This window comes from Schistocerca americana, chromosome X, assembly GCF_021461395.2.
Source record: "Schistocerca americana isolate TAMUIC-IGC-003095 chromosome X, iqSchAmer2.1, whole genome shotgun sequence".
Taxonomy (NCBI): domain Eukaryota; kingdom Metazoa; phylum Arthropoda; class Insecta; order Orthoptera; family Acrididae; genus Schistocerca; species Schistocerca americana.
In genome coordinates, this window is record NC_060130.1 from 432135606 (window position 1) to 432149236 (window position 13631).

The window sequence follows — 13631 nt, forward strand, 5'->3', positions numbered from 1 at the left end:
ATTGGCACTAGAAACTGCAAAATGCTCTGCCATCACATGGGCAATGTCCCCAGGTTTTGTTTAAACATGTCCCTATTTTAGCACTGCTGCTATTGGTGAATGACAGTATTTACCAGAAATCATCCTGACAGTTTCCCATACTTTTGCAGAACAAGTGGAATGGTTGATTGAGTCCAAGAATGCTTGTCTTGACCTTTTCTTTTTCTCCTTACTTAATCATTGACCCTTGGCTCTCATGACTCAAAAGGCTGCCAGTTTACCTGCTGTTGGCCATCGTAGAGCTGCGCACCTGTACGGATTGCTGATCTGCACTCATTGGTCCACCAAGGTACACAATGTCTCCTAAGATGACCAGAGGACTTTGGGATGGATATGTCAGCAACAAGATGGATCACTCATGTGAAATGGTCCACCCATTCCTGAACACTGCCTCAGTGATCAAACACAGCCAGCTGGTGGAACAGCATGCAGTTCGCTCTGCTAACCATCCATTTCAGTGGCTTCCTTTCTAGTAATGCTCCACAGTGAGAATTGGTCACTAGAATGAAGATCATTGGTTGCTTCCCTCTGAGCTGAGTCTGCAATGGCTGGAGAGCAGAAACAGAAGTTGATGGCTGAGGACACAACCTGTTATCAGTCAAGTAATGAGGGGGACTGCCTCTGTTGAAGGTACACATCTCTCGAGACATCACAAGGCTCTACAAAACTTGACCCCTACAGTTTGAGCCCCATAATAAATTACGAGACTGAAGTCACTAAATAGGAGAAATGGGTGGAAGAGTTGTTCTATTAGGCCTGTAAGAGCCTCAGAGGCTATCGCATCCTGTGGAGGGAAATACAGTGAGCAGACAGTGACCTTCTGACCCATATGAACTTCAATGGCTACTGCCTGTAGATCAGTAACCAAGGAGAGAGCAGAGGAGTGGTGTGTATCACTGACAAATACTGCAATCTTTCCATTGGCTCTTTTCCCAGTCAGGTTATCCTTGTGGTGGAGGGTATAGCCCCATAGCACAGGGATATCAGTGGCCTTAAAATGTGTTTCTTGCAAACAAAAGGACAAGGGGTGCACCTATGCTAGGAGTTTCAGTTCCTCAACAAGAGACCTAAACCCATTCATGATCCACTGTAGTATGGTCGCTATTTACTGTGGGGTGTTGCACTTTCGCCCTGTCTCTCCACTGGGTGCGGAGCCTGAAATGGGTGGCAGTTAAGTCTTGGGGCGATATAATTGACCCTGGCAGACTTAACATTCCACTGGCTCTGAAGCAGACTCACGATAACCATCAGGCCAAATGATGTCAACGTGATCTGACAGTTTGTTACCTCTTTTTGCCTGAGTTTGAAGCTTCTTGTTTGCTTTTTTTGGTAGGGAAGGCTTTGTAGAAACTTCCACTGCAGCAGTAGAGGCAGTGCTGGACAGTTTACTGGACTCTGCCCTGGCTCTGAAATTACTACAGCTTTACAAGTGCATTGACAAATGCAGGGAGTAGTGCTGACACTAGCAACTTTCATTTGTGTAGAGGTATCAGCTGTTGGAAGAGGCTTTTGAAGAGCTGAAGTGAAATATGTAGTGAATATGGGAGGCTGCATGGCCTTATACAAGTTTTTGGCATCACCATATGGGTGCGCTTTCTTGCTTGAAGCTCCTGTATCTTCCTCTCTTTAAGGTAGATGCTGCAGTCTCAACTCCAGGCAGGGTGATGCCCAGAGCAATATACAGACTTGGGAGTAGATGAACAAATGACATCTTCGTTGGCAGCCTTACCACATTTGCCACAAGTGGTTTCTCCCTTACATCCTAGAGTGGTGTCCTCAAAGTGCTGGCATTTAAAACAGAGCATTAGGTTGGGAACACAGGGCCGCATACTTACGCAAAGCAAACCTGCCTTGATATGCTCTGGGAGTTTTGTGCTATTAAAGGTAAGGGTAAAGGAGTTCGATTTTATCAGATCCCCATTTACACTTTTCACAATATTCTTCATGTTGACAGTACCTTCTTGAGCCCTTCATCTTTCAGTTCTTCTTTGAGAATATCATCAAGCTATCTACTTGACACAATACCTTTGCTGTAGTTCATGGTATTGTGGAGGTCCATTTTGATAGCATATTCCACGAGACATTTAGCTTTCCAGAGGTTCGGCACTTGTTGGGAACTAGAAGTTTCAACCACCAGTGTTCCATTTCACAATCACTTGACTGATTTTAAATTGCCAGCAATGCCCTCTAAATCTTTATGAATATAGAAATGTTAAACTTTCACAACGCTGCCTTTCTTTCCTTTTAACAATCGAAAACACATTCTGACCAGAAGCATACATTCTGTTATAATAAACTGAAGAACTCTGAATAATCCTTGAGTCAGGAAAACTGGCTACACGAGATCACTGGTCAAATTGAGTACTGACACCCACCAGTGGTACACTCATTACTCTGGAAGTTACGAAGTTTAATTTAGAGGGTTCCATTTTGGTCCCACAAGCAGCTAGGAAAATAAGGGTCCACTCAGAGAGAGCCCCGTTTGCCTTAGTGAGCCTTATGCAAGTGAAGTGCTGTAGGTTTTTCAGAGGTTGCCCGCTAATGACTGTTCCACCTCAACAGCCATCTGTCCAACTGGCACAAACAGAGATTCTGATCATCTTCATGATCCAGGAAGATAAGCGAAGATCCCCAGCCCCTGTGACACACAAAAGTCCCTGCTGCACCATATGGTGGTCTCTGAAGCATGCTTCAGAGCTTAATGAATGATTCAAGCATGTCTAGATTAACATCAATGGACTTTTACTACTGCCAAAATAATACCAATATTGCCAGACAGCAACTGACCATTTCTCTCATTGGCCTGTAGTCAACCTAATGAAGGATGCAACAGATATGGGCCAACAAAGTTCGAATAGTTTGCACTGGAGATGGTCACACAGTGACTGACATCGATCTGTAAAATAAAGGATTTCAACCTTTATGACCAATGCTGCCACAGCAGCAACTGTAGCAACAGCCCTCTTTCGTTAGTGGATTCCCTGCTTCAGCATACCCCTATGCATTGCTTCTGACCAGGGCAAACAGTTCAAGTCATACTTCTTTCAGGTACTTTCAACATTGCTTGACACACCAAATTCGTACTGCGACTACTAACCTGCCCCCAATAGCCTCATAGAACGTCTCCATCGACAATTTAATACCTCTCTCAGATGTCATGCCATAGAACACTGGACTGAGCTTTCCTAATGTCCTACTAGGCCTCTAAATGGGTTTGAAAGAAGATCTCAATGTGACAATGGCTCAATTAGTGTATCAACAAAGACTATGTTTGGAGAATTCTTCACTGATACATCAAATAATATTACTGAAGCCTCAGAATTTGCACTAAATCTGCACTCACAAATCTGTAGGCTTCACATGGCTATTACAAAGTAATGTAATATGCTGTGGCTATTCATTTTCTACAAACTGCATTCCTGCAAACAGATTTTTATCTGAAACAATGCCACTCTAAAACCTCTACAACCAGTGTATGACAGTCTATATATGCTACTGGCATACTGTGACAGAACAGTTGATGCTGTCATCAGTGGCTCTTCCACCACAATATCCATCAACAGATTTAAGCCAGTCTTTACCCTAGATGTAACTTGCAGCAGTTCAAAGTCAGCAGCTAACACCAAGATGTTACCTACATGTGATTTCAAGAGGTCACTGGATTACCCCACTCCTCTACTGCAACAGCCTGTGCCTCTGAGTGAAGTTCTAGTCATCATTCATTCTGTTACATTCTATGTACAGTGTAGAGTCTGAGTTTTTATGTTATCTCTGGACTCAGAACAAACTAATGCTATATAGATGTTCTTTGCAGTTTACGATTATGCAATGTAATTAACTATTATATTTTGTGTTGAACAAACTGTATTTCCACATGACAGACACCAAGAGAATCCAGTGAGCCTCTATTACCTAACTCCAGTATGTTACCTACAAGACGTGACCCTATTTATTTGTGGAATCCAGTTTATGGTTTGGTAACTTCCATAGAAAGCTAAGATGTGGAGATATTCCAAACACTTTCTACAAAACATCTAGAAGGACCACATAAGTCATCAACAGAAGGAATATCAAATAAACATTAAATGTCACAGTATTACTGCCTCTGATAAAAGATAATTTCACTCTACTCTCTACTCAAAAAGTGTAGAGGTGACAATTACACCAAGTCTAGATTCCCAAAACACAAAGAAGCATAGCTGAAAGACAACAGCTTTAACATGATCTTAAGTAAGGTATCATCCGGAGTTCACAGTGCCAGCCAAAGTTGGCAATGCAAACCAGTCCCACAGACATTGGCAAGTGCTAGCTACAATCTGCAAAAATCTATCAGGACCATCACAAATTTAAGAGGTAATATAATAGAGATATAATTGTTGAGATGGGGAAAGGATTCCTATGGAATAAAATTCTTAAATTTTAGATAAGTTTCTACTCAGACTTGACTCTTTACATTAGAGGAGGGGATGGGAAAATGTGACAGTGAAGTGAAGATTGCACAACAACCTTTGCAAAGTACTTCAACATACAAGGTAGAAGGTGCACAGGAAAAATTTCATTTCCACTCCAACAATGTCACTAACTTTGACTCTATCCCATGTGTCTAGTGCAATATCAAGCAAATCTTCTCCAGGTCAAGTCAGCAACACAGAATTGTGGAATATACATACGAGGGGCGTTTGAAAAGTCCGTGCAAAAATAAAAACTACTTACGTGTTTGGGGTAAACCTTTTTTATTTTTTGACATACTCTCCTTTTAGACTTAATACACTTTGTCCAATGCTGTTCTAATTTGTTGATCCCTTCTGAATAATAGGAATTGTCAAAGTCTGCAAAATAGCTATTAGTTGCTGCAATCACCTCCTCATTTGAATAAAAGCTTTGTCCCGCCAGCCATTTCTTCAAATTGGCGAACAAATAGTAGTCTGAGGGGGCCAAGTCTGGAGAATAGAGGGGATGTGAAACAAGTTGGAATCCTATTTCCATTAATTTTGCGACCACAAGTGCTGAGGTGTGTGCTGGTGCACTGTCGTGATGGAAAAGGACTTTTTTACTGTCCAGTCGCCGGCATTTTTCTTGCAGCTCGGTTTTCAAATGGTCCAATAACGATGAATAATATTCATCCATAATAGTTTTACCCTTTTCCAGATAGTCGATGAGGATTATACCTTCAGAATCCCAAAAGACAGTTGCCATAAACTATCCGACCAAAGGAATGGTCTTCGCCTATTTTGGTGCAGATTCTCCCTTGGTAACTCATTGTTTAGATTGTTGTTTGGTCTCAGGAGTATAGTAATGTATCCATGTTTCATCCACAGTGACGAAACGATGCTTAAAGTCCTGCGGATTCTTCCTGAATAGCTGCAAACCATCCTTGCAATACTTCACACGATTCCATTTTTGGTCAAGTGTGAACAATCGTGGAACCCATCTTGTGGATAGCTTCCATGTGTCCCAATGTTTATGCATAATATTATTTATACATTCATTTGAGATGCCCACAGCATTAGCAGTCATCCATAACTATAACATGGATTTTACCAATGATTTCTGGAGTCGTAACCTCTACAGCGTGTCCAGAACGTTCAGCATCACTTGCGCCCATACGGCTTCTCCGAAAATTTTGAAACCACTTATAAACTGTTCTAATCGAAGGTGTAGAGTCACCGTAATGTTTATCAAGCTTCTCTTTAGTCTCCTGAGGCATTTTGCCTTTCATAAAGTACTGTTTAATCACAACACGAAATTCTTTTTCGTCCATTTTTTGACAATCACTCACCTTCCTTGATACACACGAATGCCAAACACAAAGAAATAGACCAATATGGCTGAAACTTGGTGTGCGTTCTTTCCAAAGATGCTACTAACTGAACATGACCTCTATACGTGCTGGTGGTGCCATCTCTCGGACTTTGCACGGACTTTTCAAACGCCCCTCGTAAAAAGAGTTAATCTGCAAGATAATATCAAACAGCAGGTTGCAGAAACACTATCACATGATTAGCATGAGCTATCGTTAACGCACTACACAACAAAGAAGACAAATCAGCCCTTAACACCTAAAAAGATCTCCCTACTACTGATAAGACACATCTTTTCTAAGGGATTACTCAAGAGAGTAGAAGCATAATAGGACCAATGCACAGGAGAATAGCAAGCTGGATTTACGAAGTCAGGGTCATACGCATAACAAAAGCCAATGCTCAGAAGTATTCTTATGAAGGTAACCTTAACATTTCACTCTACATTGTAATTTTCATAGGCTTCCAGAACAGCTATGATTCTGTAAACAAGCAACCAGTTCTCAAGATACTCACTGAACTGGTACTTGATAACAAAACACTGAGTCATGTGTGAAACCACTGTAAATAACACCATAGCCAGTACTAATTCCAGGAAGGACTGAAACAGAGCTTTGGGATTATAGCTGATGTTCGATGAGGGGACAGCTTGATTTGTCTGGATCATTTTCTTTGCCCTCACAAAGCAGAGTTTCTGCTAAAACGCCAGTAAATGAAGCATTTAATCTCACATATTTTGCAAGAAGCTGATAAAGCTGAATACTTTATGTTGTATGAAACTATTAAATCTTTCCCGAGAACTTGTAATTTGCATGGAGAAGCCAAAGTAGTAATACCCATTCTTCATTTTTTAAACTGTGTTTTAAACTGCCAAAGTTAAAAGTAACATTATTACTTTATTTACAAAACCATCCTCCATGCCTTACTAGATCCCTTTGGGAGGTGGGGGATAAGGGAAGGGGGTTTCTAACATGCATAAATGACAGAAGTCTTAAGATAATCAGCACTCACTTCTAATTTTGCATGCAGTGGAAAAAAGTATCTAACAAGAAATCCAGCTAACGACAGAGATTTTAAAATACTACATCACTTTCCTGAAATTAGTACTGTGACAGGAAATGCAGGACATTACATCAATATGGCCACATTTTCATAACTCAATATTATGATAAAAATAATGCAATGGTAGATATCATGAACACTGTACCATTCACTATAACACTCACTACTTACTTTTAGTCTATTGTCCAATGCTGCAGGCCCATTTTCAGCAATCTGTAGTACAAACAATGGCATATTCTGGAATTCACGGCCACCTCTGATACTAAAGCCAAACCCTCTAGTTCCTCGGCTGAGCTCCACAGCATGATATTGTTCATCTTCGCCTCCTAGTACATCATCATCCTGCAGCAGTAATAGAACAATAAAAACTAAGTTATCCTTTAAATATTCTGGCAGTTTTGCATTACACAGGAATAAACCAAACAGAAATGACAAAATGAGAACTGTGAATATTTCTATAAACAGCTGACCATTTTTCCTGGTCCTTACAATGTCCATGTATCATATATTGACTGTACCCATTATCCAAAGGCATGCAGAGGTCTGTAGCTCTCTAGTATACGAACATCACCCGTTGTAAAGGGCTGAGGAGATTGGAACTTTCACTTACTTCTCACTCCAGTAGATTGAGGTATGTACACACCACTTTACTACCCATGAAAGAGGGTACTTTGTACCAATGTTCACAACCTCTTGTATTATTTAAATCAGCTATAAAGGGCCAAAATTATGATTGTTGTTTATATGTAACAATATTCATCCTGATTTCTTCTATTATTCTCATTATTGCTATGTGAGATATGCAATAGGACCAAAAGAATTGTCATCCAGACTTCCATGAACATCAGTTCTTTGAATTTACAAAGCAGAGACCTATAAAAATGACAGCACCTTTCTTCTAAGGATTCCCATTTACGAGTGTACTGAATATTACTGGTTTATTTCTGTGTTTTATGGTATTTGTGTTACATTTCTCCACTGAAGAACCAAAGAAACTGGTTCACTTGCCTAATATCTCGTAAGGCACCCGCGAGCATGCAGAAGTGCCACAACATGATGTGGCATGGACTTGAATAATCTCTGACGTAGTGCTGGAGGGAATTGACACCATGAATCCCCCCAGGAAATTCCAAGGCATCCAGACATGCTCAATAATGTTCATGTCTGGAGAGTTTGGTGACCAGTGGAAGTGTTTAAACTCAGAAGAGTGTTCCTGGAGCCACACTGTAGCAATTCTGGACGTGTGGGGTGTCACATTGTCCTGCTGGAATTGCCCAAGTTCGTCGGAATGCACAATGGACATGAATGGATGCTGGTGATCAGACAGAATGCTTATGTTTGTGCCACCTGTCAGAATCATATCTAGATGTATCAGGGGTCCCATATCACTCCAACTGCACACATCCCACACCATTACAGAGCCTCCACCAGCTTGGACCGTCCCCCGCTGACATACAGGGTCCATGTATTCATGATGTTGTCTCCATACCCGCAAATGTCCATCCACTTGATACAATTTGAAACTAGACTCATCCGACTAGGCAACATGTTTCCAGCTATCAACAGTCCAACATCAGTGTTGACAGTCCCAGGCAAGGCATAATGCATTTTGTTGGCAGTCATCAAGGGTACATGAGTGGGCCTTCAGCTCTGAAAGCCCATATTGATGATGTTTTGTTGAATGGTTCACACACTGACACTTGTTGAAAGCCCAGCATTGAACTCTGCAGCAATTTGTGGATGGGTGGCATTTCTGTCATGTTGAACGATTCTCTTTTCGTTGTTGATCCCGTTCTTGCAGGATCTTTTACTAGCCACAGTGTTGTCTGAGATCTGATGTTTTGCAGGATTCCTGATATTCATGGTACACTTGTCAAATGGTCTTACAAGAAAACCCCCACTTCATCACTACCTCGGAGATGTTGTGTCCCATTGTTTGTACACTGACTATAACACCACATTCAAACTCACTTAAATCTTGATAACCTGCCATTGTAGCAGTAATAATTGATCTAAACACTCCGTGAGACACTTGTTGTCTTATAAAGGCACTGCTGACCGTGGTGCCGTATTCTGTCTGTTTACATATATCTGTATTTGAACACGCATGCCTATACCAGTTTCTTTGGTGCTCCAGTGCATATCTTTACAAAGAGTTACCATACATTGCACAAAGGGGGAACTTTGTCAAAGTTATTCTGTATTTCCGTATCATCTAGCATGATTCTTTTCTAAAAATGAGAGCACTGTCAGGCAATCATTTGCTAACGTTGTGGACCCAATTCAATGAATTAAACAGCTGCTCAAAAATTTTGGTTACTATTGTTGTTGTTGTTGTTGTTGTTGCTAGTGCTATTGGTTGTCGTCAGTGCTCTTGTTGAATATTAATGTATGCTTTTTGTGAACTGAATAACAAATTCTTTCACTGGAAGCCATGTTACTGTATGGTGTCACATGGAAATATAAGCACACCAGACAAGAGAAGATTAGTCACTTTAGAAGACATGAGGCTAATAGCAGCTGCCACTGCCTTTAGCCTTAACAGTGGCCTGAATTGCCATACCCAGCTGAAGCCAGTTGTTGTTGACCAGATCCTGTACAGCTACCAGACTGTGGAGATGTTCATTGCTACATTTCATTTCACCAATTATTCCAAACTATCCGGGCATTTTTTACAAGCTTGACATCAGGTGATTCAGTGGACCAGTTGAGGTGCAACATAGCAGCTGAGTGTTCATCAAACTATAAATGTACATATTCAGCCCTGTAAACATGACTGATGTAACATTGAAAGCCTGGAGTATCCGAGAGCATGTTTATAATAAAGATATAGAAAAAAGGGCAACACTTAGTCACTGAGAATTCTGAAATAAACATCTTGGTTCATGATTACAGTGACCTGAATGAGTGGATCCAAGTAATGGTAAAAAATACACCCCCAAAACATCAGTGAATCACCTCCACCCTGAAGTACACGTTCATTAACTGCAGGTTCATTGCCTCATAAAACCAGTGGTGCACTCAGAGCATTGCAGGATTTGGAATGAGGCACAATTTCTACTCGTCAGACCATATTAAAAGCCTCCAGCTAACTATGTCCAGTTTCTGTGTTGTTTGGCACACTGGAGAGGTGCAGCTTTATGTGCAGTTGCAAGCAACAGCATTTTGCAACCTACGTTCACTCAGAAACAGGTTGAAAGGGGCTTGAATTCAATGACAGCAACAATTTCAGTTAGGTTTGAAACTGCTTCCCATTGACAAGGCACGACACGTGTCTCTAGAATATATCAATTAGGACCTTTTCACAATCACTGTTCTTATGCTGTGTTACATAACTGGAAGTAGTACACCATTCCTTGTAGACATGCTGGATAGTATGTGATTATGCACCACAAAATTGTGTAATTTCATTCATAGTGTGGTCATGGCACATTCAAAACTGATAGTTACTTTCTGCCATTCTATCACATCTCCAGATGGTTTTAGCTTACTGTGCTGATGCCATACAACACATTGGTATGTTCTTAGTGCACCAGGTATTAGAAGTTTTCAAAAGTTTTTACTGCAGATACTGGCAAAGTGCCTTTTTTCTGTGCAAGAAGCCTGAGCTCCTTCATGTAAAATCTGAGTCTTTTTATGTTACATTAAATTGTGGGAGCCATTGATCAGTGAGTGTTTCCTTCTTTCCCCTTCCTTTCTGGATTCATGATGCGCAGCAAGTGATGAGGAAAACAGCATTTGGGTTACTTGACTCTTCCGAGGGGAGAATGGTGGACAAAATATTGCCTTCACCATCAGACAGTGACAGTGCTCAATAAAGCAAAGGTCTTTATCTGATTTCCCCCTCCTTCATTTGGTGACTTTTGGCTGAACATTTGTCTCTTCTTCAGGGACAGCCAAGAACTCCATAAGTATGTAGAGCTCTCACATGCGTGCCCATCTCTCTTGCCTGACTCAACACTTCCTGCCCCCCTCCCACCACTACCACCACACACTGTGATACCTGGGCAGGTAGATGGGGAAACTATGAACATACTGCATAAGATGACACTGCAGTCACGCACAAAACACTGAACAGCTTGTACAAGGGTTGTTTCCATATTTCTCAACAACAATGATGATCACAAATAAAACAGATTTTCAGTACTATTTAATTACTTTTGGCTCACTGAAGACATAATAAACTTGATACCTTGTACAAACTGTTGGCGTAAGGACAGATGCAGACAGTTTTGCAGATTTTTGTCACTGAAGTTAGTACATAATCATGAGACTTATCTAGTTTTGTAATCAAGAAATGCCTTTCATACACATATGTTGATCGAAATATTGATATCACATTTGTTGTTACCGGGACATGGAAACTCTTCCTGAGGAAAACTTTATAGAACTCCTGGAGAGTTTACACTGGAATTACAATGCAGTGATCAATTCCATCTGAAAATCCATAGGGTCACTTAATGATGAAACAGCAAATGATCTCGAAACCACCTCAAAAACAGATGTGAGACTGGCAATATCATGAAAACATTTAGAAAACTGTTCTTATAGTTTATTCACCACTACATTGAAGTTTTCAAGATTGTCACTAATGAGTCATGTGAGGTACTGAGAGTGAGCAGTCAGAATTGTTATGATGTACAATGTGCATGCACAGAAGGTCAACTTAATGTTAGCAGAGACACTAAGGAGCAGGAGACTATGTGACTGGTTGCAGAGGAGCTCCTGGAAGAAACAGAGGTCAGGAAGACAGTCTGTGATTGCATGGGAGGCACACCAAATGAGCCTTTCTAACCAGCAGTGCCAGTGCTTCTAGAGATCCCAAACTTATGTCTCCCTCAGATGTTGAATCCGCATTACTCAGACCCTAGGATGGGATGTAGTTTCTCATGGCACTTAGCTGCACATGGCACATACAGGCTTGCACAATATAGGCAGTGTGTAAGAATCTTGTAGGATTCAATAGTAATTTCCTACCCTACACACTCAATGAGTCTCAGTTATTTATCAGAGTTCCTTGTTCTTTTCCCTGTGAGTTTCCTTTCCTGAAAATATTTTCAAATTGTATTCTCAGGCACCACGTCTATGAGTTAGATGAGCCACTTTACAACTGGAAATAGCATCAGCTCCTATCCTGATCCACTCGCAGAACACTACAAGGTTCACCTTGTCTTTAACTCCTATGAGCTTAGGAAAACGGATGACGCTCTATGTACATCATAAATTGTCCCTTCGACATTGTGATTTTCTCTTTAAATGCATCCACTTTCCCTATCAAATCAGAAGAAAGTTGGTTATCACCTTGCAACCCCTTACTGAGGGCAATGTTCAGTCAAGATCACTTAAAATGAAAGGTCAGCAATTCCTTCCAGATCTTCTAATTTTGGTTCTAGCTTTTGTTTTTCCTTTGAAAATTCAATAATAGTGGGTCTTAAAGTAAAAAATAGTTCCAGGCAAACCTCTTCAGTTAACCAACGTACTTTGCAGAAATACATAACGATTCCATATTCTTCATGCAGTTCCATCAAAAACTAGAAACTGAAAGAGCAGCAATGCGTGCAACTTCAGAAAATTTGTATCACCAATTTCATCATGCTCCATGCCTGCGAATTTAGCACAATGTGCATTTTAATGTAGAGAGCAAGGAATCCTCCACAAATCATTTGTTGATCATTGCAACTTTTTGCTCTTTCATTGTAAATATTTTGTGCATCATGTTTGCCTATAGCAGATCTGTAGCAATCATCGATTATTCAATTGCATAATAGACTCTGAGAATTCTCACCCTTATCTTCGAAACAGAACTGTGGTTCCCATTAATTTTTAAAGGCTTGGGATGATAGATCATTAGACAGTCACTGGATCTGTGAACTTCATTTATTCCAAGAGCAAATAGCAAAGGATAGACAGCACTGCCACTACGTTTCTGCCAAACAAAGTCATTCCAAATGAAAAATGCAGCACCAAATGACAGAAGAAACAGAGCTGCATCAGATTGCTAAATGAAATGTCATGTTGACCCGAGTGTTTCTGAAAATGACCAAGGAAATAAAAAACTTAGCAAATAACGGCACACACTGCACGTTGTGGTTGACTCTGCTTTACTTGAATTTGGTGGTGGTGATGGTGGTGGTGGTAGTGGTGGTGACATTTTAAGAATGTCCTTATTTGAAGATCTACTGGCTTTGGAATATTTAAGGGTTCTGAGGAGTTGTTCTTTTGGAGGTACACCTGTAGCTGCAGGTACATGTACTCACATCTAACCAGTTTACATTGAGAAGCTGTATTTGACAGCATGATTTTTATGTATTCTTGCAAAAGATTTAGCGAATGCTGGCAACTGCTTCACTCTGAAGGTGAATTAGCCTCAATATATGGGATTTTTCTTACCATCTCCAGTTCCTGAATCCACCTCATGGCATTAACATGGCAATCCCTGCTCTACAACTAATGACCACTTCAGTAATTTATGCACGTCTGCAGAGGTGTGTGCGATTAATTTGCTTCATATGTCTCTGATGTACATCTGTCACACACAGCTTCACCGTTACAAGCAATACTCATACGTCCAAACTTGTAGCATTAAAAATGTCTTCTAGGGTTTTGTATATGGGGTTTAACTTTTGGGTCAGTGCAGCCATCTGTGTTGTATTTTGGTGATATGTCAAATATTAAAATAAATGACACAGTTTCTTCTACTGAACCATTTATGTTCTTCATAACACTCTT

General features: G+C 40.6%; 1 protein-coding gene across 1 annotated transcript in view; it reads right to left on the reverse strand.

The window, feature by feature from the left end:
- Positions 1 to 13631, reverse strand: part of LOC124554693 (membrane-associated guanylate kinase, WW and PDZ domain-containing protein 1) — a 400510-nt gene that overhangs the window by 18694 nt on the left and 368185 nt on the right. Inside the window, exon 15 of the mRNA XM_047128318.1 lies at positions 7074 to 7244. Coding sequence (XP_046984274.1) covers positions 7074 to 7244 — 171 coding nt within the window. The remainder of the gene's footprint in view (positions 1 to 7073; positions 7245 to 13631) is intronic.